We start from the raw sequence: 27,178 nt of genomic DNA on the forward strand, positions 1-27,178 counted from the left end.
TTAGTGATGCCGGGCCCAAACACAGCACTTACAGCTGTCATCAAACACAGTGCCTACTGCACAATTTTCCAAGAAGGTTTTTCCGCCAGCACAGCTATAATATTTATTGGGGTCTTGAGGGTGAGGATAGAGTCCATCTGGCTTCCCGTTACAGAATCCTGGTCCTGGAGCATGAGTGGTGGTGGTGGTAGTTGTGGTGGGTCTTGTGGTGGTTTGTCCAGGTTTGAGGGTGGTGGTGGAAGGCATAGGGGGCAATTCTGGAAAAAAGCATATTAATTAAGCATTAGTTTTTGTTTTTTCTTTTCTTCAAATACAACCAGTCTTGCAAAAAATACGATTTGTGAATATTCCTACCGATATCCAGAAGATTGCGCAGATGGCCCATGAGAGGATGGTTCCCCTGACTACAGAACTGTCCAGCAAAGTCATCCAGATCAAGCGCCCACACGAAGGCTCCACCAAATTTCTTGTCTTTCAGATAACGGACCTATAAATTAAAAGGAAAAGAGAGCTTCAAGTCTGTTGCTGGCAAAGAGTGACAATAAAATCCAACTCAAGTAAAGACTCAAAAGTACCTTCGTATCGAAGCTCTCCTTGGTGTCAAATCCAACCCACTCGCCGTTCTTTGTGGCATAGGGCACCTTCTGATCATCAATCCACTGGACTGTTGTTCCCTCTAGGAAGCCACAGACCTATAAAGACATTGGCATATTAATTGACATATTAATATTCATATTAATGAATTTTGGACAAAATGGCTTCTCAAAATCTCCCACCTCATAGTAAGACCAGAATCCAGCCTCACGAGTGTAAGTTCCAGCTGCAGCAGGTCCACTAGCTGGGGCTCCAATGTCAGTATCTGCAGATGTCAGGCGGAATGTGCGTCCGTATGTTGCGAAACCCATTCTGAGTTTCTCCACGGGGGTACCATTGTCCCTCCAATAGCGCATAGCATAATCCTGAAAGAGGAGGAGAGTTTCACTTTAAAATGGAGGAATTCAAAAATTAGTTTGTTATTTGTGTTGCAGTAAATCAGTTCTTACGGTGTTGAAGTAGATCAGGTCTCCTTCATCCTTTGAGCCTTGGTACAGGGGGCTGTTGTGTCCTGTGAATCTTTCCCAAGTTCCATGGAAGTCATAAGTCATCACATTGATGAAGTTCAGGTATCTGAAAAAAAAAACACCACACAAATCAGGAGGGGTCTAAAACATCTCATGCAATGCTGATTCAATGGCCCATGACCCTACATAGGACAAGCGGTTTTGAAAATGATTGGATGGATGATTTTGGTGTCATCACTTACTTGGCAATCTCAGCAATCTCATATCCAGCATCAATTGTGCCTTTACCAGCTGATACAGCAGCAGACAGCAGCAGTTGAGGTCTGCCAGTAGCTTTGGCCTCGGCCTCATAAGCCTCAACAAGTTCCTGTGAAAAGAAAGATAAATAAAAGGGAAAAGAGCTTAAGTTCGGAAAATGCTCACCAAAATTTGCTTAAAAAGACACTAGGTTATAATCAGACCCACCTTGCACAGCAGTGTGAATCTTCCTTTGTCTTCAGGTGGACTTCCTCTTGATCCAGGGTATTCCCAGTCCAAGTCCATACCATCAAATCCATAAGTCCTCAGGAATTTGATAGAAGACTGAATGAACTTCTGACGGTTTGCTGCATTGGACACCATGATGGAGAACCTGAAATGAATTTTGGATTGCATTTCAGTTGACCAATTTAACTGCTGCTCAAATGTGATAATGACATGACAAAAAAAGACAACAAAAAATACAGATTACTTACTGTGTTGAACCAAAGTTCCATCCACCAACAGCCAAGAGAGTCTTAAGAGTGGGATTTCTGTGAGGAAAATGAAGATATTTTAGGATTCCATAATATATAACAATATCTATTGATTTTATGTGTTAATTTCCTACTTTTTTGCTATTTGTTTTGTGAAATACAATATCTCACAAACTGAGTTATTCAAGAATTTCAACATCTGAAAAGTGTTAAACATGATATTTTAACTAATACATGCCTGTTCTTGAGTTCATTGAATGCCTTGTAGAGAGTCTCATCGTTCCACTCATATGTGATAAGCTCATTGGCTTGGTTGATCATTGCGAAAGCATAGAAAAGGTGCGTGCAAAGGAAAGGGTCGACATTTGCAGGTGTATACTTTCCAATTCCAGGTCTGTACTGGGACCAGTTGGTGAAGTAGCAGCCCATTTCCATGGAGAAGGCTGGTTATGGATACACAAAGAAGCTCTTAGACAAGACATTTACACACTCAAATGCACTTGCAGTATCCCATCTCTCATCTCAACATTGCAATCAAATATGGACATTTCATAAAAAAATAAGAGATTATGTGATCTAATAAATGCTCATTGACTCACCAACATGGCAGAGCACCAAGCCCAAACCTAGAATATGCAATAATATCAGGTAAATGATAAATATAAAAACATACGTTTACTTTAAATTCCACTTAGTAGAGTACATTATTTCTTACCTGCTACAAGTGTAAGCTTCCCCATTTTACTGCAAATTTTCTATAAGAAACAAACTGTTTTCTTAATTACAATGCACTAATAGCGGATATAAACATTTAAGATGAATTCACAATCTGGAAATTCCCTGATGGTTACATACCTGGGGTAGCTGTGAGATGAAAATGTGAGGATGAACATCAAAACCCTAAGGTTTTTATACTAGTTGGGTGTTGTCTAGGCCACCCTAATATGGGACGATTTATTAGGATGTTGTAAGATATGGTATCTACTGTAAACTATGGACTGAAATGACAATAACATGTGGAAATAAAAATAAAAAACCTTTGTCCTATTCAGCACAATTTGTGTGAAGCTTCATAGATAAGCTGAACAATTGGAACTGCTGTGGTAAATATGTCTTCTATTTTAACACGGATTTATCAATGTTATTTAAAAACATTTTAATATGGTAGATGTTCAGCTAAAGCCAGATTTGTAGAAATTATAATATCATGTATTTGATCAAAAGAGGAGGTAATGCCATTGACTGAGATGTATAAGAATAATATTTATGTCTATAATATTGTGCCAGGGACATAAGTATTTATATTAATTTCAACATCATGTGCCCTATATTCTAGTCATGATCCAACATGTCTCAGAAGAAATAACAGTGATGTCTGGCAGCAATGGCATTGAATACCTGAAAATGTGCATAAATAGGCAAAAAACTCAATAATCTGAAGAACAGAAAAATATGGCGAGTGAAAAATGAACAAACATATATATTGCTTTGGTAGTTGTTGTGTGAAGTTTGACTTTATTTCTTATTTCTAGGAACAGAAATTATTAACCAAACCAAATGACACAAAAAAAAAAAAAAAAACTTCAGCTGTGATATCTAATCTAAAATAAATATTTGGCCTGATGAAAGGTGTCCATGATGTGTATCAAACTTTTATGGGGACAAACCTATGTGCAGAGGTCCTTACAAAGATCATTTATCTATCTAAGATGTTTTGATCAGTTAATTCAGGTGTCAAAATATTGCATGGTAATAAATTAATGACTCATGTGCTCTTGAATGACTCATGGTCATCATTTAAATTAACAAATACATGAAATATAGCTGTTTATCCTTTTAGTTTGCGACATCCCTGCGTTTAAAGATGTTTGGTTGTTTCAACCCAAATTTGGGTAAAATATGTGCAAACTCATAAACTTGGGTTAAAACAACCCAGCATTTTTTGGAGTGTGTGGGGATGATGAAACAGTTGCTGCTGCCACAGAGAGGCCTACAGGTAATGTTAATACTATTTAACTATTTAATACTATTGACGAGTGTAAGTTTATATCTAAGTATAAACAGATCGTGAGAGAATGGCATGGAGGACGATCCATCAAATTAAAATAAAAAAAGATCTTAAATCAAAAAGTTTAATTCATGTAGAACTATGATGATGTAATCTCAATTTTGTGTATTTTCACTTATCAGTTAAGGATTTAAATAAGGATATAAACTTCATCTTATAAAAAAACTATAAAAGGACATGCCATTTTAGATGGTCTCTGTGTGACGAAAATGTGTGCAATGAATGAATCTACTAAATGCATGAATGAGGTATTTACACACTACTTACGCTCTAAAAAGGGGGAGGAGATCAAAAGCAACTCTGGGTTTACCAAAGAAAACCTGCTACCGGCCATGGTAACTGACTCAGAAATGGGCCTGGCTTGACTTACCCCGTTTTCTTGGGTTTGGCATACCTCCCATTCGGAAACAGAAAACCCAGAGTTTCAGGACTGCCGCATACTGGATGTTTTTCCCTTTTCACACCATTCTTTGTAAACCCTTAAAATGTTTGTGCGTGAAAATCCCAGTAACTGAGCAGATTGTGAAATACTCTGACTGGCCCGTCTGGCACCAACAACCATGCCACGCTCAAAATTGCTTAAATCACCTTTCTTTCCCATTCTGACATTCAGTTTGGAGTCCAGGAGATTGTCTTGACCAGGACCACACCCCTAAATGCATTGAAGCAACTGCCATGTGATTGGTTGATTAGATAATTGCATCAATGAGAAATTGAACAGGTGTTCCTAATAATCCTTTAGGTGAGTGTATATATATTAGAGATGCACAATTCTGTAACTGTCACAGAGTCAGCCACACCGTCACAGCCCTAATCATCACCTAATCTCTAGGACCCGACCACTCGTTCACATTCACCAGAATACTGATTTGCTGCACCTGCACCTCATCAGAGACTCTCACTATAAATGCACCCAGTCACCATTCACTCTGTCTGGTCTCGTCTCAATACATGCTGATTCTACAGACGCCTTAAGGCTCTACTCACCTATAATCTACTGATCTTCACTCATTGAGTTCCCTTGCGATACTACATGAGTACTGCATCGTTCGTCTTATTAATATAAATAAGACCAGACGCTACGGGGAAAACTCATTTTTCTCCGATTCTGACGCAGGGAATACTGCACGTTGATTGGTTCAAAGAGTAAAAGAAATTGAACCAATGATGGCATGGCATGCTCGAGCCTGCCGAAATGGGTGGAGACTCGGGCTATAAAAGCGGCTGTTTCACCATGGCAAATCGATTAATTCTCCTTCAGCGACGCAGATAACATCTCTTCGTTGGAACTCGGATTGAAGCAGCTTTCACCTGCAAGCAGCTGGACTCGCCGCTGATCTTCACGCCTTCGTGCAGTCGATCAGCCCGCCTCCCTGCTCGCCACTCTTCAACTCGCCGCTCTCAAGCAGCTCGAGCCCGCGCAGCCCCCACTTCGAGCAGCCGCAGCACTCTCAGCTCTTCATCTCGCCGCTCAGACCGCTGCTCAGAACGCCCTCATGTTTTGTTCCACCCGTCCACTTCTCTCATCCGGACTAATGTCCCTCTGCGGCAGAGAGTGACTTGGTTTTGTTTTGAGGATCTGATGACGAGCCGCAAGACGACAGTACCGAAATTTCCGGACTATTGAGCGCACCTGAATATAAGCCGCACCCACTGAATTGTCTTTTTTTTTTTTTTTTTTACATAAATAAGCCGCACGTGTCTATAAGCTGCAAGTGCCTACCGGTACATTGAAACAAATTAACTTTACACAGACTTTAACGAAACACGGCTTGTAACACAAAATTAGGAGTAAACAGTAGCCTACCAAGAAAGTCATTGGTCACTATCTTCCTCCTCCTGTGCACTGAAACCACTGAAGTCATCTCCTTCGGTGTCGGAGTTGAATAGCCTAAGAATTGCTTCATGCGATATTGGATCGTTTTCATTGTCGCTCTCGTCACTTTAATCCGGAGGCAAATCCCCCGCTGAGCCCTCTTCAACACGCAACAGTCCAGCCTTTCGAAACCCGTTGATGATAGAGGATTTTTTGACAATGCTCCACGCTGTCAGGACCCACTGTCAGACTTGACCATAAGTTGCTCTTCGCATTCGGCCTGTTTTAGTGAAGGATTTCTCCCCACTTGTCATCCAAGCCTCCCACTGAACACGAAGCGCCACCTTAAATGCATGATTTACACTGATGCCGAGTGGCTGCAAATACTTTGTTGTGCCTCCAGGAATCACAGCTGGAATTGAGTTTGTCTTCTTGATGGCTTCTTTCACCGAATCTGTTATGTGTTATGTGGGCCCTCATGCTGTCCAAAACGAGCAATGCCTTGTTCCTGTGAAAGAATCCTCCCGGTCGCTTGCCGTAACAATCCGTATGCCATTCATGCATTAGCCTTTCTGCCATCCATCCTTTCTTGTTGACTTTCACAACAATTCCTCTCTGGAATTTTTCTTGTGGCATCGTTGTGCGTTTAAAAATCACCATCGGTGGAAGCTTTTCTCACGATGCCGTGCAGCTCAGAACACAGGTGAAGTGAATTTTTTCCTCGCAGTCGGGAGGGAGCTGCTGACACAGACTCGTCCATACCCTGATGGACAAGCCTTTACGTCTCATAAATCTGAGACACCACGATGGTCCACCTCTAAAATCCTCAAACTTTATTGCATTGGCGATTGTTTTGGCTTTCAGTCGGATCTGCACAGTTGAAACACCTCGGCCGTCTGCTCTCTGTGTGTTGACCCAGTCTTCCAAGCTCATTTTCTAGTTCGGGCCATCTGCTTTTCTTCCCTCTGAAAGCTTTAGTTGTCTTTTTGCACCGAGTCAATTCCTCAAGCTGCTGTTTCCAACGTCTTATCATCAACTCATTAAGACCAAGCTCCCGTGCAGCAGCTATATTTCCTTTTCCAACAGCCAGATTAATCGCCTTCAACTTCAAAGCTGCATCATATGCTTTTCTCCATCTTTTTGCCATGATGAGGGTGACAAAATGACTACCGTAATCAGAATGAGTTTGAGCATGCTCAATTTAATCTAAACAGTAAACAAAAAAGATGTTTGACACTGGACGAATCTGTGGCCGCACATCTGTATCCGCCGGCCGCCATTGGCTGGAAAACCAAGGCCGCTCACCCATCCAAACCTTGCTACCACCTCGGCCATTGCTGGACGTGCTTACACCTGGCAGGCCATCCCTGGAGTGTCAGCCTGGGTTCTGAACATAATAAAACAAGGTTATGTACTCCAATTCGCTCAAAGACCCGCATTATTCAACGGCGTGGTCGAAACCTCTGTGGAAAGCTAGGATGCACATGTCATGCGTTCCGAGGTGAACATCATTCTGGCAAAAAGAGCTATAGAAATAGTTCCCCCAATGATGAGCAAGTCAGGCTTTTACAGCAGGTACTTCTTCGTCCACAAAAAGGATGCCGGTCTAAGACCAATCCCCAATCTCAGACATCTGAACAGGGTCCTAATAAAGCGCTCGTTCAGAATGATCACTCTGAAGCAGATCTTCCCGCAAATACGCTTGGGAGACTGGTTTACTCTGGACCTGAAAGATGCTTACTTTCATATCCAGATAGCCCCCCATCACAGGCAGTTCTTGAAATTTGCCTTCGAAGGAGTGGCATATCAATATACAGTACTGCCGTTTGGCCTGTCCCTGGCCCCCCGCACTTTCTCGAAGTGCATGGATGTGGCTCTCTCCCCTCTGAGACAGATGGGAGTTTGCATTCTAAACTACCTCGATGACTGGATCGTTCTGGCCCAGTTAGGCAGAACTAATATTCCACAGATCCGTTATTCTCAACCACTCAACCAGTGCTTGGGTCTCAGGGTCAATTTTGCAAAGAGCTCATTATCCCCCAGCCAACGTGTATCGTTCCTGGGGATAATTTTAGACTCAACCCTTTTGAGGGCCACAGTCACTCCAGAGTGCGCTCTGGCCATTGAGCAGCTCACGCAAACATTTACAACCAGGGTTTTTCTACCGCTCAGAACGTTTCAGAAGATGCTAGGCCTTATGAGCTCAGTATCTCCAGCTCTGCAGATGGGGTTGCTTCATATGCGGCATTTGCAGTTCTGGCTGAAACCGCGGGTCCCGCCCTCAGCTCTGGCCCCTTGGATGAACCTTTGCTGGTTCAAACAAGGCATGGCGATATGTGCTATGGACAAGAGCAGTGTTGGGTGTAACTAGTTACTAAGTAATTAGTTACTGTAATTTAATTACTTTTCCCTTGAAAAAGTAAAGTAAGGGATTACTCTAATTTTTACTTCACATGTAATCTAACTAAATACTGTATATAGACTGTAGAACAATTATATTTAATATAATAATTTTTAGAGTAACTTTCCCAACACTGGACAAGAGGAAAGTTGTTTTCACAGACGCCTCCAAGTCAGGTTGGGGAGCTCTGTGCGACAACCGGCCAGCCTTCGGGGCTGGAAAGCGAGCTACATATCAACCGCCTAGAAATGATGGCGGTATGTGGAGCTCTCCATGTCTTTCTTTCTCTTCTGGTGGGGCACCATGTCTTAGTCAGATCAGACAACATGACAGTGGTGTCCTTCATAAATCACCAGGGCGGCCTCTCTTCAAAACCCCTCTTCACTCTGGTGAAAACCATCCTAGAGTGGGCTCAGTGCAATCTACTCTCTCTGAGAGCAGCGCACATACAGGGTGCACTGAACGTAGTGGCGGGCATGCTGTCTCGGAGCAACCTTCCTTCAGAGGAATGGTCGCTCCACCCCCACTCGGTTCAGAAAATTTGGGATGTCTTTGGGAAGGCAGAGGTCGACCTCTTTGCCTCAGAAGACAGTCATCACTGCCCAATATATTTCTCAAAAGCCAGGGTTGGCCATGATTGGCCACGATTGGCCCAGCCTCCTCCTTTATGCTTTCCCCCGATCACTCTGATTCCCCAGGTGATCAAGCAAACACAAGGTTCTCCTGGTGGCTCCTCTTTGGAGGACCCAACCATGGTTCTCTGAGCTGTCTCGGTTATCGCCCCTGAGGCCATGGCCGATCCCTCTGAGATGAGACCTCCTCTCCCAAGCGGGAGGGACAATTTGGCACCCCAGACCCGAGCTGTGGGACCTTCATGTGTGGTTTCTCAACGGGAGCCTCTAAGCCTCCCTGAGAACATTTTAAACACTATCTCTCAGGCCAGAGCTCCGTCTACGAGACGCCTCTATGCCTCAAAGGGGGCCGTCTTTCGCCTCCTGGTGCAAAACACGGGGCGACGACCCTCTGAACTCTGACATATCTCAGATATTGTCATTTCATCAAGACTTAATGGATAGAGGCCGTTCTCCCTCTTAAAGTCTATGTTGCGGCTATAGCAGCTTAACACGCTCCTATAGCAGGCCAGTCTATAGGAAGAAACAATCTTGTTGTTCGCTTCTTAAAGGGCTCCAGGAGGCTAAACCCTCCTCGTCCCCTCACAGTCCCTACTTGGGACCTGTCTCTGGTTCTCAGGGGCCTTAAAAGTCCTCCATTTGAACCTATCCAGACTGCTGACCTTCGACCCCTGACGCTAAAAAAACGCCTTGCTGCTAGCGTTGGCATCGGTTAAGCGTGTGGGAGACTTATAGGCGCTCCCTATGAACCCCTTGTGTCTTGAGTTTGGGCCTAACGACTCTAAAGTCGTCCTGAAACCTAGACATGGATACGTTCCAAAAATCCTATCTACCTCTTATAGGGCGCAGATGGTAGTTCTCTCCGCCCTATCTCCTTCTCAGGATGAACAGGAGCTGAACCTTCTCTGTCCTGTCAGAGCCCTGAGGACGTACATTGATCGCTCCGCATCTTTTCGACAGGCGGAGCAGCTCTTTGTTTGTTTTGGTGGCTGTATGAAAGGTCTTCCGGTCACAAAGCCTAGACTATCTAGATGGATAGTAGATGCCATAGCTCTTGGGTACTCCTCCTTGGGCCTTCAATGTCATTTGGGAGTCAGAGCACACTCCACGAGAGGCATGGCCTCCTCATGGGTGTGGTCATCTGGCGTTTCCATTGATATCATCTGTGCGGTGGCCGACTGGGCCTCACCGTCCACATTTGTTAGATTTTATAATATAGAGGTCCCTGCGCTTCAATCGCAGGTCCTTTCTGCATAAACTTTTGACACTCATGTGTGTTGTTATATCGCCGACTTAGTCTGGGAATAATCTCTGTCTGCCTCATATATTCATAAACTAGGCCCCTAGAGGTCCTGGTAATGGGGTTTTGATGTGTGACTATTACTTTGTGTCCTGGAGCCCTTGGTTAAGCGATTCCCACTGTATTTAGTCGTCATTTTAGATAGCACTATGTGATTGTATTATCTCTGTAGCGTCTTGTCTTATTTATATTAATAAGACGAACGACACGTACTCGGTTACTAACGTAACCTTGGTTCCCTTAGATACGGAACGAGTACTGCGTAAGTTGCCATGCTACGCGCGACGACACCTCTTGGGTCGCTTCAGTCGAAACTAAACGATTTGCCATGGTGAAACAGCAGCTTTTATTGCCCGAGTCTCCGCCCATTTCGGCGGGCTCGAGCGGGTTCGCTCACCAATGGCTCGCGCATGCCCCGCCGTCATTGGTTCATTTTCTTTAACTTTTTGAAACAATCGACGTGCAGTATTCACTGCGTGATTGTATAAAGTCTTCAGAATCTGAGAAAAAGGAGTTTTCCCCGTAGCGTCTTGTCTTATTTATATTAATAAGATGAACGACGCAGTACTCGTTCCGTATCTAAGGGAACCGAGGTTACGTTAGTAACTGAGTACGTTCTCCATCACCTGCAAGATACCACACTCTGAGTCTGCACCAGCTAAGTCACCATTGCCCTTCTACAAGTCACCATCTACTTCCATTGCCTGGTTCATGCTATTTCAACCCCACTACAATTAATAAAGAACACTTAAGCCTAGTTCAGACTGCATGATTTTCAAACTCGTCGGATCACAGTTCTTTTCACAGTGTTTTGAGGTCATAATATAATACTTAGCAAGGAGCCTTGTGAAAAGTCTTTATTGGTCCATAATCTGTGCCTCTAATCATAATTTTGTATGAAAAGGATTAAAAGTGCTTGCTGTTTTACTGCCTAGTGTTCATTTCTGTTGAAAATTACAGAGATATGTGTATTTGTACGTATTTTGCAGAAATGTTGCCACAGGTAGGCTACGTTTTTCCAACGTGCCTGTATTGCAATATCTACAGATTTCATTTTAACAAGAATTTGAATACAGTACTATGAATGTGTAACATGTTTGTCTGTTTTTTAGGTCTTTTCTGAGTGTTTTGATTTGTCTCATGTTCCTTTGTCACAGTTTTCCCGCCAGTCCATTGTTACCATAGTTACCCTCGTTAGTTATGTTCGTTTCAGCTGTGTTCAGTTCATTATCTCGTTTCAGTTTGCTACTTAAGTTCTTCCCTGTTCCTCACTCTCTGTCTGGTAACCGCTATGCTTAGTTGTGCTGTTGCCTGGCTTTAGTTTATTATTATTAAAACATGTTTGGATTGCATCTCCTGAGTCTTCTGCCTGTTCCTGCTCCTACACACAACTGTGACAGAATGTAATTCATGCTTTAATTGCATAAATAAAGTGTCTTAGACCAAGTGTCTTATTTAACCATATCAATTTGATGACAAATAACTTTTTGAAATCGGAAAAGATTTAATAAGCATAATTAACATAATAAAAAAAGGAGGATTGTTAAAAAGTAGTTTGGTGGCACTTTTGATGTGGATAGATAGGATAACGATATATTAAAAAAACAAAGCTTATCTTTCTGTCACTACTATTTCCACCATCATTCCCAAGTGTCAGAATGAGTCTCGGAGTCAAATGCAAGTTCAATGTTTATTTAGAAGTTACAAAGAGAGGTCTAGGCAAGACACATATCACACTCCACAGAATTGAGTCCACATGCGGCGTCCCACGACGTAATCCACTCTGGTGGGTAACCGGAGAGAAATCCTCACTTTGAATGACTGACAAAATACTCCATGCACTGGACAGAAGACGAGGCAGCGCCTGGTAGAAAAGACAGCCTGCCGAACTCAGGATGAAACTGGATCTCGCCTAAAAACGCACCAGTCACACCGACAAAGCAGGGCAGAGTTCTCTCAAGGACAAGTTCGCGAATACCACAAGCGTGTGAATTCCGGGCGTTGACAAGCCTCCAGATGCCTGCGACCGAACCAGCGAGTAACTGAAGAGACAGAAACCAGGACCTCCAACTGGACAGAACAGAGACTGAGACCAACCAAAAAACAATGAGCACGCAACGAGAGACAGGAAAAGGTGCTATAAAAAGGGAATAAACTGATGAGACACGACAGGTGAACAATTAGTGAAACGAGTGGGAGGGACCAGTGAACCCGTGAGGAACCACCACCAACAGGTAAGAAAATACATACACACACACACATGATCACCCAGGAGTCCTGACAGTATCCCCCCCCCCATGACCGGCACCGGATGGGCATGGAGGAGACTCACCCTGTCGCCGACGGAGATCCTCGATCAGAACAGGGTCCAGTATATCCCGGGCCAGAACCCAGCACCTCTCCTCCGGACCGTAACCCTCCCAGTCCACTAAATACTGAAAACCTCTGCCCCTGCGACGAGAATCTAGTAATCTCCTAACAGTATAGGCAGGAGCACCATCCACTAGACGAGGGGCGGGGGGTTTAGGGGCAGAGACAGGGGGATTGTTCCGGGCAAAAATCACAGGTTTAACCCTGGATACATGAAAAACTGGGTGAACCCGACCAAGAATAGGAGGTAACTTAAGCTTGACCGCTACCGGACTAATGACCTTAGATATACTGTATGGCCCAATGAAACGAGGAGCCAGCTTACGAGAAGGCTCACGGAGAGGCAGATCCTTGGTGGAAAGCCATACCTTTTGTCCACACACATAACGGGGTGGAGGTCGCCGGTGACGGTCAGCCGCAGCTTTGGTTCGTCTGGAGTTTTGTAATAAGAGTGATTTAGCTTTCCTCCAAGTGCGTCTGCACCTGCGCACGAAAGCTAAAGCAGACGGAACCACTGCGTCGGGCTCCTGTGATGGGAAAAGGGGAGGTTGATATCCGACAGATAATTCGAACGGAGACAAATTAGTGGATGCGACGGGAAGAGAATTATGAGAGTACTCGACCCAAGGAAGCTGTTGGCACCAAGAATTCGGATATTTAGACGACAGACAGCGAAGCGTTCGACAGAGATCCTGATTAGCCCGTTCGCATTGCCCATTGGTCTGCGGATGATAACCAGAAGACAGGCTGGCTGTAGCGCCGATCAGTCTACAAAACTCCTGCCAAAAACGAGAGATGAACTGAGGACCCCTATCTGAAACTACATCAGTCGGAATACCGTGTAACCGAAAGACGTGATCAATCAAAACCTGAGCCATCTCCTTGGCAGAAGGAAGTTTCGGTAGGGGAATAAAATGAACCGCTTTAGAAAAACGATCCACCACAGTCAATACGACAGTGTTACCATTAGATGCCGGTAAGCCGGTGACAAAATCAAGGGCTATATGAGACCAGGGGCGGGAGGGCACGGGCAAAGATTTAAGCAGACCAGCGGGAGGTTGATTAGATGCTTTATTACAAGCACAGACTGAACAGGCTAATACAAACTGTCTGACGTCTGAAGCCATAGAAGACCACCAAAAACGTTGACGGATGGCAGCCAACGTTCTCCGAATTCCTGGATGGCCAACAAACTTGGATTCGTGACCCCACCGGATGACATCGGAACGTAAACGCTCAGGAACCCATAGACGACTCGCCGGACACCCCTGCGGAACTTCCCCCTCTCGGCCGGCCTCTCTCACCCGCTGTTCGATTCCCCACACGAGGGCACCGGCCACCCTCCCCTCCGGGAGAATGGTTTCGGTCCGCTCCGACCCGGAACCCTCGAATAGGCGGGAGAGAGCGTCAGGTTTAGTGTTCTTGGACCCCGGCCGGTACGAGAGGGTGAAGTTAAAACGCTCAAAGAAAAGTGCCCAGCGAGCCTGTCTAGATGTTAATCTTCTGGCTGAACAGATATATTCCAAATTCTTATGATCCGTCCAGACCAGAAAGGGTTCCGAGGTTCCCTCCAACCAGTGACGCCACTCACACAGAGCGAATCTAACCGCCAGCAGCTCCCGATTACCTATGTCGTAATTTCGCTCCGCTGGGTTTAACCGATGAGAGAAAAAAGCGCACGGATGCACTTTCCCGTCAACAGAGGATCGCTGAGATAAAACGGCGCCTACCCCGACATCAGATGCATCCACTTCCACTATAAATTGTTTAGCCGCATCGGGAATAGAAAGAACAGGTGCAGAGATGAAACGGGACTTTAATTCATCAAAGGCCTCCTGAGCTTCAGTATTCCAACGGAAACACACTTTAGAGGAAGTAAGAGCGGTAAGAGGTTTAGCGATCTGACCAAAGTTTCTGATGAAACGCAGATAAAAGTTGGCGAAACCCAGAAATCGCTGAAGCTCTTTACGAGTGTCGGGCACTGGCCATTCGGCGACCGCTTTAACTTTAGCGGGATCGGGGCGAATCTCTCCCTCGGCTATGACGAAACCCAGAAACGAAACCGACTCCTTGTGGAACTCGCACTTCTCCGCCTTAACAAAGAGCTGATTCTCTAACAACCGTTGTAAAACCTGGCGAACATGCTGGGTGTGTATCTGCATTGAGGGAGAAAAGATGAGAATGTCATCCAGATACACGAAGACAAATTTGTTAATCATGTCACCCAGCACTTCATTGACCATGGTTTGGAAGACAGCCGGTGCGTTACAAAGACCGAACGGAAGAACGCAGTATTCCCAGTGCCCTGATGGTGTATTAAAAGCTGTCTTCCACTCATCGCCCTCTTTGATACGTACCAAGTGATAAGTGTTGCGCAGATCTAACTTGGTAAACATGTGTGCTCCCTGTAATAACTCGAACGCTGACGACAGTAAAGGCAAGGGGTACTTATTCTTAACAGTAATGTCATTCAGCCCTCTATAATCAATGCACGGACGAAGAGACCCGTCCTTCTTTTTGACAAAGAAAAATCCAGCGCCAGCTGGAGACGAGGAGCGGCGAATGAGACCGGCATTAAGAGATTCATTGATGTACTTATCCATAGCCTCTCTCTCTGGTTTAGATAGGGAAAATATGCGACCCTTAGGCGGAGAAGTGTCTGAGAGAAGTTTGATCTCGCAATCATACGACCGGTGAGGAGGCAGGGAAGCCGCCCGGGCCCTACTGAACACCCGATACAGATCAGAGTACTCCGCCGGAACTCCCGAGACATCAACATCCGGAACCTGAAAAGTAGAACACACAACAGGAGAAGAAGCAGGACCGAGACATGAAACATGACACGAAGACTTCCAAGATAACACAACACCGTTCTGCCAATCAACGTGAGGATTATGTTTGGTCAGCCAGTCATGCCCTAAGATGACCGGCGATTGAGACTGTTCTAATAACAAAAATTCGATCTCCTCACGATGATTGCCAGAGACGAACAAACTCACAGGGGGTGTGCGATGGGTGATAACAGCCATGTGCTGTCCCTTTAAAGTCCAGGCGGAGAGAGATGAAGAGAGAGGAATAAAAGGAATAGCCCACGATTCGGCCAAACCGGCATCCAGAAAACTTGCCTCCGCACCAGAATCCAGCAACGCCTGTGACTGAAAAGACTGTTTATAATTAATGGTTACAGGAAGTGTGGTGCAGCCTACGGGAGACTTTACTGACGACACGCCCACCGAAACTCCCGAAGTCATCGGCGGACAGTACCCTTTTCCCGGACACGCAGCGGCGATATGCCCCGCCTTACCGCAATACAAACATAACCCACGGGACAGACGACGATGTCTTTCAGTGGCGGTAAGACGGAGCTTGCCCAGTTGCATAGGCTCCTCCGTCTGGAGAGAAGGTGCGGTGAATTCGTCCGGCTCAGAGATGGCGAGATGACGAAACGACCGGCGGATGTCTCGTTGACGGTGGCGAGTCTCGACTCTCAACGCCAGGTCGATCGCCGTCTCTAGAAATATTGGAGGATCCCGTGCAGCAATCTCGTCCTGAATGGCAGGATTAAGACCCTCGAGGAATTGAGCCCGTAGTGCAGCGTCATTCCAGCCGCTGGTGACGGATAGCGTCTTGAACGCGATGGCATAATCCGTGACGGAAGAGGTTCGTTGCAGTAGCCTTACCAGCTCGGCGGCTGCCATATCCCCATGAAGCGACCGATCAAATAAATTCAGCATCTCCGTCTCGAGAGCCTCAAATGAAGTCGTGCACGGAGCCTTGGCCCCCCATTCGGCCATTCCCCACTGTCTCGCTCTTCCGGTGAGAAGTGTCAATACATATGCCACCCTTGACGTTGAAGCAGCAAAAAGCCGTGGCTGAAGAGCGAAAACAAGGGAACACTGCTGCAGGAAGGCCCGGCAGGTGTTGGGGTCGCCGTCGAAGCATGGAGGTGTCGCCGCGTGTGGCTCACGGTCTGCAGGTGCATTCTCAACAGGTGCAGAAGGGAAACGCCCTCCGACCGGGGAAACAAGCTGGTCCACCCGGGTACTGAGCTCCGTAAATTGTTCTGAGAGGGTACGGAAATCTCTGGCAGCTACACTCAACAGAGATGAATGCTGTTCAATGACCACTGTCTGTTGATGAAGTGCGGCATACACCGAATCCGAACTCGCTGACTCCATCATTGGCGTGCTCATTCTGTCAGAATGAGTCTCGGAGTCAAATGCAAGTTCAATGTTTATTTAGAAGTTACAAAGAGAGGTCTAGGCAAGACACATATCACACTCCACAGAATTGAGTCCACATGCGGCGTCCCACGACGTAATCCACTCTGGTGGGTAACCGGAGAGAAATCCTCACTTTGAATGACTGACAAAATACTCTATGCACTGGACAGAAGACGAGGCAGCGCCTGGTAGAAAAGACAGCTCGCCGAACTCAGGATGAAACTGGATCTCGCCTAAAAACGAAGCGCACCAGTCACACCGACAAAGCAGGGCAGAGTTCTCTCAAGGACAAGTTCGCGAATACCACAAGCGTGTGAATTCCGGGCGTTGACAAGCCTCCGGATGCCTGCGACCGAACCAGCGAGTAACTGAAGAGACAGAAACCAGGACCTCCAACTGGACAGAACAGAGACTGAGACCAACCAAAAAACAATGAGCACGCAACGAGAGACAGGACAAGGTGCTATAAAAAGGGAATAAACTGATGAGACACGATAGGTGAACAATTAGTGAAACGAGTGGGAGGGACCAGTGAACCCGTGAGGAACCACCACCAACAGGTAAGAAAATACATACACACACACACATGATCACCCAGGAGTCCTGACACCAAGTAGGCTACCTTAACCAGACCTTAACAAACCACTTCCTTCACAGAAACTAATGATTGTAATGAGATTATATTTTGGAAAACCCACCTAAAAGGTTCAATTTAATTCTGTCTGTTGATATGGAGTGATGCATTAATCTTTGAACCATGGGCCATAAATGGCTAACATGAATGTAATTGCTAAATTTAGGCTGTCACCCAACCAACAGGTTGGCACTTAATAATTTAACCATTAATTTGATAACAAATAACTTTTTGAAATCAGAAAACAATTAATGAGCATAACCTTCTGTGCCAAGGAGCCAAGGAGGATTGATAAAAAATTGTTTTGTGGCACCCTTGATCTGAATGGATAAGATAATGATATATAAAAAGCTTATCTTTCTGCCACACTACTTACACCATCACTCCCAAGTACCTCAACCAGACCTGAACAAACCACTTCCATCACAGAAACTAATTATTGTAATGAGATTATATTTTGGAGAGCCCACCTAAAAGGTCCAACTTAATTATGTCTGTTGATATGGAGTGATGCATTAATCTTTGAACTATGGGCCATAAATGGCTAACATGAATGTAATTGCCAAATGTAGGCTGTCACCCAACCGACAGGTTGGCACTTAATAATTTAACCATTAATTTGATGACAAATAACTTTTTGAAATCAGAAAATAATTAATGAGCATAACCTTCTGTACCAAGGAGCCAAAGAGGATTGATAAAAAAAATAGTTTTGTGGCACCCTTGATGTGGATGGATAAGATAATGATATAAAAAGCTTATCTTTCTGCCACACTACTTCCACCATTCCTCCCAACCTCAACCAGACCTGAACAAACCATTGATTGTAATGATTTTTTTTTTTGGGCTGTAAATAAGGTTGTTATGGTACCAAGTGATAGCAGTGAAATTACACTATTCTGGTTGTACCAATATTCGATATGGGTATACCACCCACCAACACGTTTATCATCTTGTCATCTGACTTGTTTCAGGAGATAGAATTCATTTAATACGTAAACTTCCCACTGGTAGGTCTGCTCTACTTTTCCTCAGGTTCTAAAAACTAAATATAACCACATGTGTTTGTCTACACTGACTACCTATACTTGAATCTTGTTTTGATTCAGTACTGCATGATGAAACTATGAGGTCAGAATGCCCCTCTTTTGTGTTGCTTTCTTCTCATGTCAAACTGTCAACAGCAACACACCCGATTCAAGAGGATTCAGTGTCATTCATCTTACAGACCTGGATTTGGTTGCACAAAATGCTGCAGTCTTTTTATTTTTTGTATGAAATGTGATGGCAGATAACAATAACAAGTGTGATGCTGCAAGAACTACTGAAAAATCATAATCATAATATAGAAATAATATATTTCTAAAAAGCTACTGTAAAAAAAAAAGCAGGTCTCCAATCGAAAATTTTCTAGTGACCGATCACATCTAAATTTTTATTTGGCCAAATTGAATTTCTGTGAATTGATGCAATTTAATTAACAGACATTCAATTTGGCCAACTAAAAAATTTTGATGTGATCAGTCACTAGAAAATTTTCAATTGGAGACCTGATTTTTTTTACAGTGTAACTGGCAAAAATGACAAAGGAAACTGGAAGATCATTTTTAATGAAATTTAAAATGTGCATTTAAAATGTGTTTATTTATTTCCATTTTATGTTTGAATTATTAAATTAATAACATATTCCTACAATTGTTTTTTAAGTGTCACCACTATAAAATACAACAGTGATTCTAACTAACACTTTTTAGTTAACTTTACTTAATGTCTTAACTTAATTGTAAAAATCTAGTAATATGTACTATTCACATACTATGCCTTTTTTTACTGAGAAAAGTTAAAATGAATTGATTGGTTTGAGTGCCATTTTGTCAATCAAGGTATCCTCCGTTTGCAGTCACTGATTTACCAGTGTCATCTTGAATGTTGAATTGTCAATACAACTGAAGAATTTGAGAGAACATCACATGTTAAATTTATGTTGATTTTCCTGAAATGTTTTTGTTTGAACTCACCATTATGGTGATCAGTGTTCCCTTTGGTTGGGCACTTGGAACTTAATTTATATTATTGTAATTATCTTCCTATTGATGCAGCGATGCAAAAAGAAACCAATTATTTGATTTCAAAAGAAGGGAAGTCAATATTCTATATACATTATACAGCAATGGTTTTGTTTTAAAAAGTGAGTGGGACAGGAGGAATGGGGGTGGGGGGTTTTAATGCAATGTTACAGTGTCCAGAAAACACTTTTCAAATAGTACACAAGTTTAATTTATCAACACAGAAGTCATGTTTAATGTGATAGTTTTTATCCTTACATCTACTATAGCCTAATATAAGTAATGTGATAAATGCATAAATTCATATGGAATGCTTGTGGTCTAGTGGTAGACTTTTTGTTAAGTGTGTCAGAGATTCAGAGTTCTAACCCGCCCATGTATAGTTTTTCTTCTCTTTAAAACTAAATGTGTTCATCAGTGATTCTATATCAAGAGCAGGGACACGTTTGTGTGCGTTTTGTTTTGTGATTTCACCAGAACAAATAGAAAGTTTCCTCAACGGCGTTAAGCGATTGCACGAACGCAGAGAGAGAACTGATAACAGCGGCAACAAGCACTCACAAAAACAACACTTCTCCTCTTATTGAACACAAACTAACAAATTGCTAATCAAATGGAGATTTTTCTTTCTATTAGGTATACATCCGTGCTGCGAGATGTTTCAAAATGTGGTGGGGACAATATAGACCCTGGCAAAAGTGGTAGGGACATGTCCCACCCAAAATTACGCCTATATCATATAAATTACGCCTATATCATGTCAAAAAATTATATTTTAAAATGTTGTTGCTAACACTTGTCATAAACACCTTTTATGAGTCTTTTAATTGGGTTGATATGATTCCTCTATAGTTGTAACAATATCTTGCAATTGGCCATGCTTGAGTCACACACAGACTACAACATTCAGCATGCAAAACATAACAATGGGAACAATTACATTTTATTTAAAGTAAATTATCAAGTACTCTCAGTTCTTTTTTAGTCACTAGAACTCTTGCGTAAGTGAACATACTATTCCTATTTCATTTTACTTCAATCAGTTTGCATGATTTTAACTAATTCAATTTTGCAGTGTAGTCCTCCATATTGTCTTCTTCTCATCTCTGTTCCAATGAGGAAAGTATGTTTCATGATTCACAGTCAGCATGAAACTAAGTTGTGATAGTCTTTTCTTCCTTATAGTGACATATCTGAGTGAAACTGCTTCTCGAACAATAAATATAGCCAAAATTTTGCCCTGGGACAAAACAGGAGGCACGGATCTGAATCTGAAAGTATCATTTGAACCAACAACATGTGCGACCATTTCTCGATAATAACTGTTTGAGAAGACAGTACCTGTTATATTAAAATGCACATTGCCATGAATGAAATTTATATTTATATGTCAATATATCTGCAGCTTCAGGATTAAATGTAAATCAAAATAAAGAGAGAGGTATGATGAAATCAGAACATAAAGACTAAACTAAATCAATACCAAACAATCAAAATATATGGTAGAAACTTTTTTATTAGTTATTAATATTAGTTTTAATACTTTTATAATGACCCAGCTATAGCAGGAAATGTTCTCAGAACTTTGATTTACATTCTGACAAGGTTCTCTCAGAGTTATGAATAAACATTCTTCTAGTAATGTCCGTTCAAAATTATGTCTTTAATAATGTTCTCTAAACGTTAGCACAACAAGTTATTAATACATCATTCACAGAAGTTTTTCCTGAAACGTTTTAGTTGGATGTTCATCTAACTTTTTTTTTAAATGTTACTACTTTTTTCAGAATGTTCAGAGAACATTCAAAAGTAACTTTAATGTTTGCAAAATTATCAAATGGAATGTTAAATGTGAAAACCCTATTTAGACAATTATTGTATCTCATTGAATGTAATACAATAATAATATTTTTTTTCACTTCTATTGTGTTATTTCCTTAATGTTCGCATAACCAATATTAAAAAAAAAAAAACATTTAAAAACTGGACATTTTGAACATTCAGAGAACATTCAGAAATAGTGTTCAAAAATCAATAACTTAATATGAACATTAGATAAATATTCTTAGAACATGTATTCCATGGCTGGGATGATGTGCAAGTACTGAATATTAGTTCCTAATTTTGTTGCTGTGCTTATTTAATCAATTGACACCTGCCTGACCCTTGTCCCTGTATGGACCCTTAAATGTCTTTGTCTGGACACACCCGCCACCAAAAATAAGATACACTCCAAAGAACAAATGTATCCCTATCTGATTGAACAGTGACCTAATGCAACTGTCTTACATAACAGTGGGTACATACTATCATAAATAATAGCTTGAAGATGCTGATAGATATCTGGCCTGGCCTCATAGTGCCCCTGTGTGTCAGTTATACGACTGTTGAGGATAATGTGATAAATCTTTGTCTATCCACCTGGCAAATTTCCACAGGCCTGAAACATCATCATGTTTGTGATGACAAATTGTATGACTTAAGCAACGATACTGCAGTTTAGTTACACTATAGTTTCTAGTTTCAGTAAAAATAAGAATGGTACAGAGCTTGAGGTGCACTTGAAAATAGGTCACTTAGGATCTGTTTTTTTTCTTTTATTTACGATAAGACAACAATATAATCTGACAGAGATAAGATGTGTAGACTGTGTTTATGGTCTTTGTGTTTGAATGGGAAGAGCTATAAATATAGGACACTTTTATTTACTATAAAATGTATTTGTAAGATTTAAACGCGTTAGCATTTATTCTTCGCAATCTCAGGTCAATAAAGTGGCTTGAAGTTTTCATTGTATTCTCAAGTGTTTTGAACAGCATTCCATTTCATTCCATTGTGAACAGCCTCAAGGGAATGGACATACACACCATTGATTCCACCATGAGAGATACACTAAATCGTCATTGTGTCTGTCAAAGAAAAATAAACTCTTCATTTAAAAAAAGTAATGAATGAAGCTTGATTGGTCTGTTACTACAATCGAGTGAATCTTGATTGGCCAAATCTGACAGAAATCCTGTTTAATTTTTATAGGCCAAAACAAATCTTAGCTGACATGTTATACACGTGTAGCCCTCCCCGTCTTTCTCCCCACCCCTCACTTCACTTCATGCGGAGTTCCCCACTCAAAACTAATGGGACATGTACCAGCAACAAAATGAACAGGGGAATAACGCATTTAACGGGTATTTTTTGTCTTTGAATATGTTTCTTAAAATATTAACCTCATGCAAAAGCATCTACTAATGATCTTATTCCATTTTTGTTATAGGCCTGAATTTGCTCTTTCAGTTCGGTAAGGTGATTTTCAATTCACTGCATGAAAAATGATTCATTCAAATTAAATCACCAAAGAATTACTGCTGACAAGTTTGTGTCTTTATACTTGTTTTTTTTCTCAGTAGCCTGTTCAAGACTGGTGTGTTACTTCACAAACTGGTCTCAGTACAGAGCAGGAGCTGCTAGATACCTTCCCGAAAATGTGGACCCGAACTTGTGTACTCATTTGATCTATGCATTTGCTATTATAAACTATGCCAATAACATAGCAGCAAGTGAGTGGAATGATGTGGCCCTTTATTCGACTTTCAATGCACTTAAGAACAAGTACGGATGTTTGTAGCTCAGTGTTACGTTGTATTTATATTTGATTCGTCAAATGTTCTGCTATGTGACAAAGACTCATAAAATGTTTGTTCCATTTCTAAAGAAATCCTCTGTTGAAAACCTTGTTGTCTGTCAGAGACCAGGATGCAAGCCAGTAAGTGTTCCCTCTATGTTTCTGGGTAAAAGTGGCCCTCTACTGGTAACATACCATTGTTCTTTTATAAAAAACTTTAAAAAAAAACAAAAATATGACTTATCCACAAAGATCATGAAATATACATTGTCTTGTTCGAACCAGATTCTCCATTATGTTGTCCAACTGGACAAACCGTCAGACATTCATCAAGTCTTCTGTAGGATTTCTGAGGATGTATAACTTTGATGGGCTGGATTTGGACTGGGAATACAAGGGCACTCCAGAGACGCGTCTGGAAGATAAGATGAAATTCACTCTACTGTGCAAGGTTTGTTTTCAAATAAGTGTTTTCCAATGGATCATAAGCAGTCAGAGAGACACCATATCTGTGTAAAATTTTAGTGATACGTCACAGATTTATAAACTATACTATTCAAATATTTGGGGTCGCTAGTATTTTTTTTTTCTTTTATGCTCACCAAGGCTGCATTTATTTGATGAAAAATACTGTAAAAACAGTAATATTGTGAAATATTATTACAATTTAGAATAAACGTTTTCTAATGTTAATGTTTAAAATGTAATTAATTCCTCTGATGTCACATGATTCTACAGAAATCCATCTAATATTCTGATTTGGTGCTCAAGAAACATTTCATATTATCACAACAGTTGTGCTTAATATTTTTGTGGAAACCATGATACTTTTTTTTCAAGATTATTGGGTGAATAGAAAGTTTAAAGTTACAGCATTTTTTTTAAACATAAAGCTTTTGTAACGTTATAAGTCATTTTTATTGTTACTTTTGATCAATTTAATGCATCCTTAATGAATACAATGTATTAATAAGATAAGATAGTATTATCTTTAAAAAACAAACCTTTGAATGATAATGTACAAGGATGGATATCAAACCAAGATAATTGGGCAAATTATTGGCAAATTGTTATTATTTCTTCTTTTAAGCATACATCTTACCCAAATATGTTGAGGTTTATGCTTAAAACAAGACTAACAATACAATTTGCTAAATGACTAAATAAACCCCTTTTCCAAAAAAAACTTTAGGAACTTCTGGAAGCATTTCTAGCTGAAGATCATCCAAACAAAGATGCAAGACTGATTCTAACAGCAACTGTTTCAGCACAGAAAGAAGTTATTGAAAGGAGCTACAATATTCCAGAGATCTCTAAGTAAGAACAAGAAGTCATTCCATGGCAATCCTGTTTTATGATTAGAAAGGAAATGGCAGTATAAAACGGTTTAAAAATGTGGGAACATTTTTTTGTAGGTATTTGGACTTTATTAGTGTCAAGACATTTGATTTTCATTCGTTTAAAGATGGCATTGCGAGACATCACAGTCCTTTGTACAGTGCTGTCCATGACGAGGAAAATATCAACTCAAACGCCGTAAGCACAGAGATTGACATTGAGCACTATCATCAAGACAGTGAATAACTTCAATTTGGTACTGCATAGTTTGCATATTTTCATCTTTCATGCATGCAGGATTTTGCCCTTCAATACTGGAAATTCCAGGGAGCTCCTGCCAAGAAGTTGTTAATGGGCTTTGCCACATATGGACGTTCCTTCATCCTCTCCTCCTCTCAGAATGGAGTTGGCACCCCAGCAAATAACTTTGCTTCTCCTGGACCTTATACACAAGAGATGGGCTTGTGGTCTTACTTTGAAGTAAATGGCATAGGAAAACATCTTTTCTGGACAGAAACTTTTGTTTGATATTTGTAAAACGGCTTGCAAATGCTTGTCAGGCATATCAAGTAAAGGAATATTTTCTTTTTTTCAAGATATGTCTTTTCCTAAATGGTGGCGTAGTACAGTGGATAGAAGACCAGAAAGTTCCTTTTTCTGTTAAAGACAGTGACTGGGTGGGATTTGACAATCTGAGGAGCTTTGAGATTAAGGTACATTTGATTAAGTCATGTAATACTGTTATGTCTGAAGAGGATTTTGCATGACAAATAACAGCTCTGCCTTGTATTGTTAAGATAAAATACTTACAGGAACATAGCTTTGGTGGTGCGTTTGTATGGGCTCTCGACCTGGATGACTTTTCTGGATATTTCTGTGGACAAGGCAATTATCCTTTGGTCAACAACCTGAAGAAATTGCTAATACTTGGTGAGATTTGCATAAATACATTACTTTGCTTTTTTGAATAGTTATTTGTTATCAGATTCTGAAATATATTAATTTTTTTGCAACAGGAGCAAAAGATGAATTGTATGCTTCCATGGTTACAAGCACCAGCACTTCCAACAACAATTTTGCAACAGTTGGGATAGGCAATTCACCACCAACATGTATGAAGATTCTCAGCTCTCTTCCAGCCCTGGGAAGTCAGTTCTGTACTGATAGATCAGATGGACTTTATCACAGAATGGATTCCCTTAACTCATTTTATAACTGTACTGGAGGAATGACAAATATCACATGGTGCACCCCTGCCGTTTTAAATAATTCTGGGGAAGCACAACCATCACAGATGATCATTTTCATTACATTAAGTAGTGCAAGTCTCCTAACTCTGTGGCATTGCCTATTTTAGGAGTAACTTACCGATTTAATGTAAAAACAAGAATGGAAAGACAACACAAGTTTTAAAATCTTTATTAGCTTATTGCAGGATAGATACATGTTGAGCATTTCTGAATCGGTGTGATACTGTGAAATCTTATCTGAACTCTTTTTTTTTAAGTTGGCATGCATGAAACGGAAGTTGCAATAGCCATTTCTTCCCTATATTGTGATGTATATCAGAGTGAAACGGATTCTCGGACAAAAAAAAATGTCGTGCGGCATTGATTTTGTCCAGGAATTGATTGTATGGTTGTGGTTTGCTATTGCTGTGATCTCATGTAAGTGAAAGGTTGTCCAAACACATATCAAAGAGGAGAAGGGGAAGTTATTTTGATTAAAGATGAAGAGGGCACATGAATTTTTAAAAGATAATGACTGTGCATAGATAAATCATTTAAAATAAATACTACTATATTTAATAAAAAACAAACAAACAAGAATTGTCAATTTGAAAATTGCCTAATTTACCAATGAGCCATTTTAGTCAATAGTCAAGCAACTAATTTATCATAGAAAAGTGGCTCACAAACTCTGTTGGATGTAAAAACTTTTTTAGCAAATTACCTCTACACATGTAACGTGAAACAAAAGACGTACTGTTTCATGCATTTACTGGAAAATATTAAGATAATTATTTTATTTTTCTTATTATTGTTGTCATAATTATTGTACATGTGTTGGTGTCAATAAAATTATTCATTAGTAAGTGAGCAACATTGTGTGTTGTATATCTACAGTATTGTATTGGTGTACTTTTGGCTATTTCACATTGTGACTGATCTGTATGAGATTAGAGTCAGTTATAAATCATGCAAAATATTGTTTTTATTCTTTTTATTAGGGTGATTTAACAAAAATAAAAAACCCACAGTATAGTGAATATTCAGGGATTACTTTTTGTAACCCTGCCTGTGTTTATTTTCAATTCTTATGAATAATCAAATATTTTAAGTCATATACAGTATGTCACATCCAATCAGTAGCCTAATAAAAGCCATTTTATTTAAAGGACAAGTAAACTCTAATAATAATTTTACTCACTCTCATTTTTTCCACATTTTCTAGGTTTAACAAGTTCTCACTCCAAACTCGTCACATATTGACGCTTGTCAGGACCCCTCGGTGTCACACTTTAATGCACAGGGTACCCCTTTTATCGTAATTTTCCGACACACAGAGTGCTCCATTGATTTCAGCTGTTTGCCTAATGCATCAGATCAGGACGCATTTAATTAATATTTATAGGCTACTTCTATATTTTGTAGCAACTAACCCCACTCCTACCCTAAACCTACCCACTTCTCAACAATATAAAACACGTAACAGGCAAATAAAAGTACAGTCATGGGTATTTGTTGCAAAAACTGACCAAAAACAGTAGTATAAAAGTATTAACTCATGTTGCATTCCAAGTATTCTGAAGTCATATGATATCTCTTTGTGAAGAACAGATTTCTTAATCTTAAAGGGGCTATATGCAACTTTTCCCCCAAAATAAACGTAACAATAGCCTTTTTATTTTACCAT

The 27,178-nt window shown here is 41.2% G+C and overlaps 2 protein-coding genes across 2 annotated transcripts; one reads left to right on the forward strand and one right to left on the reverse strand.

Moving 5' to 3' along the window:
- Window positions 1-2,535, reverse strand: LOC307143626 (acidic mammalian chitinase-like; the record flags this gene model as incomplete). Its single annotated transcript, XM_079845353.1, has 11 exons — window positions 1-257; window positions 355-487; window positions 576-692; window positions 777-959; window positions 1,044-1,167; window positions 1,304-1,428; window positions 1,527-1,692; window positions 1,796-1,852; window positions 2,034-2,238; window positions 2,395-2,421; window positions 2,511-2,535. 11 exons carry the CDS (start codon window positions 2,533-2,535, stop codon window positions 1-3), a joined length of 1,419 nt encoding a protein of 472 aa, XP_079701479.1.
- Window positions 2,536-22,462: 19,927 nt separating this feature from the next.
- On the forward strand, window positions 22,463-25,619 carry ovgp1 (oviductal glycoprotein 1; the record flags this gene model as incomplete). Its single annotated transcript, XM_079845354.1, has 11 exons — window positions 22,463-22,490; window positions 22,577-22,600; window positions 22,707-22,911; window positions 23,015-23,065; window positions 23,210-23,375; window positions 24,117-24,241; window positions 24,340-24,460; window positions 24,560-24,742; window positions 24,859-24,975; window positions 25,060-25,192; window positions 25,279-25,619. The coding sequence occupies 11 exons, from the start codon at window positions 22,463-22,465 to the stop codon at window positions 25,617-25,619; spliced, it is 1,494 nt and encodes a 497-aa protein (XP_079701480.1).
- Window positions 25,620-27,178: the final 1,559 nt, after the last annotated feature.

Source organism: Gobio gobio, assembly GCF_949357685.1.
Source record: "Gobio gobio genome assembly, chromosome: 19".
Taxonomy (NCBI): Eukaryota; Metazoa; Chordata; class Actinopteri; order Cypriniformes; family Gobionidae; genus Gobio; species Gobio gobio.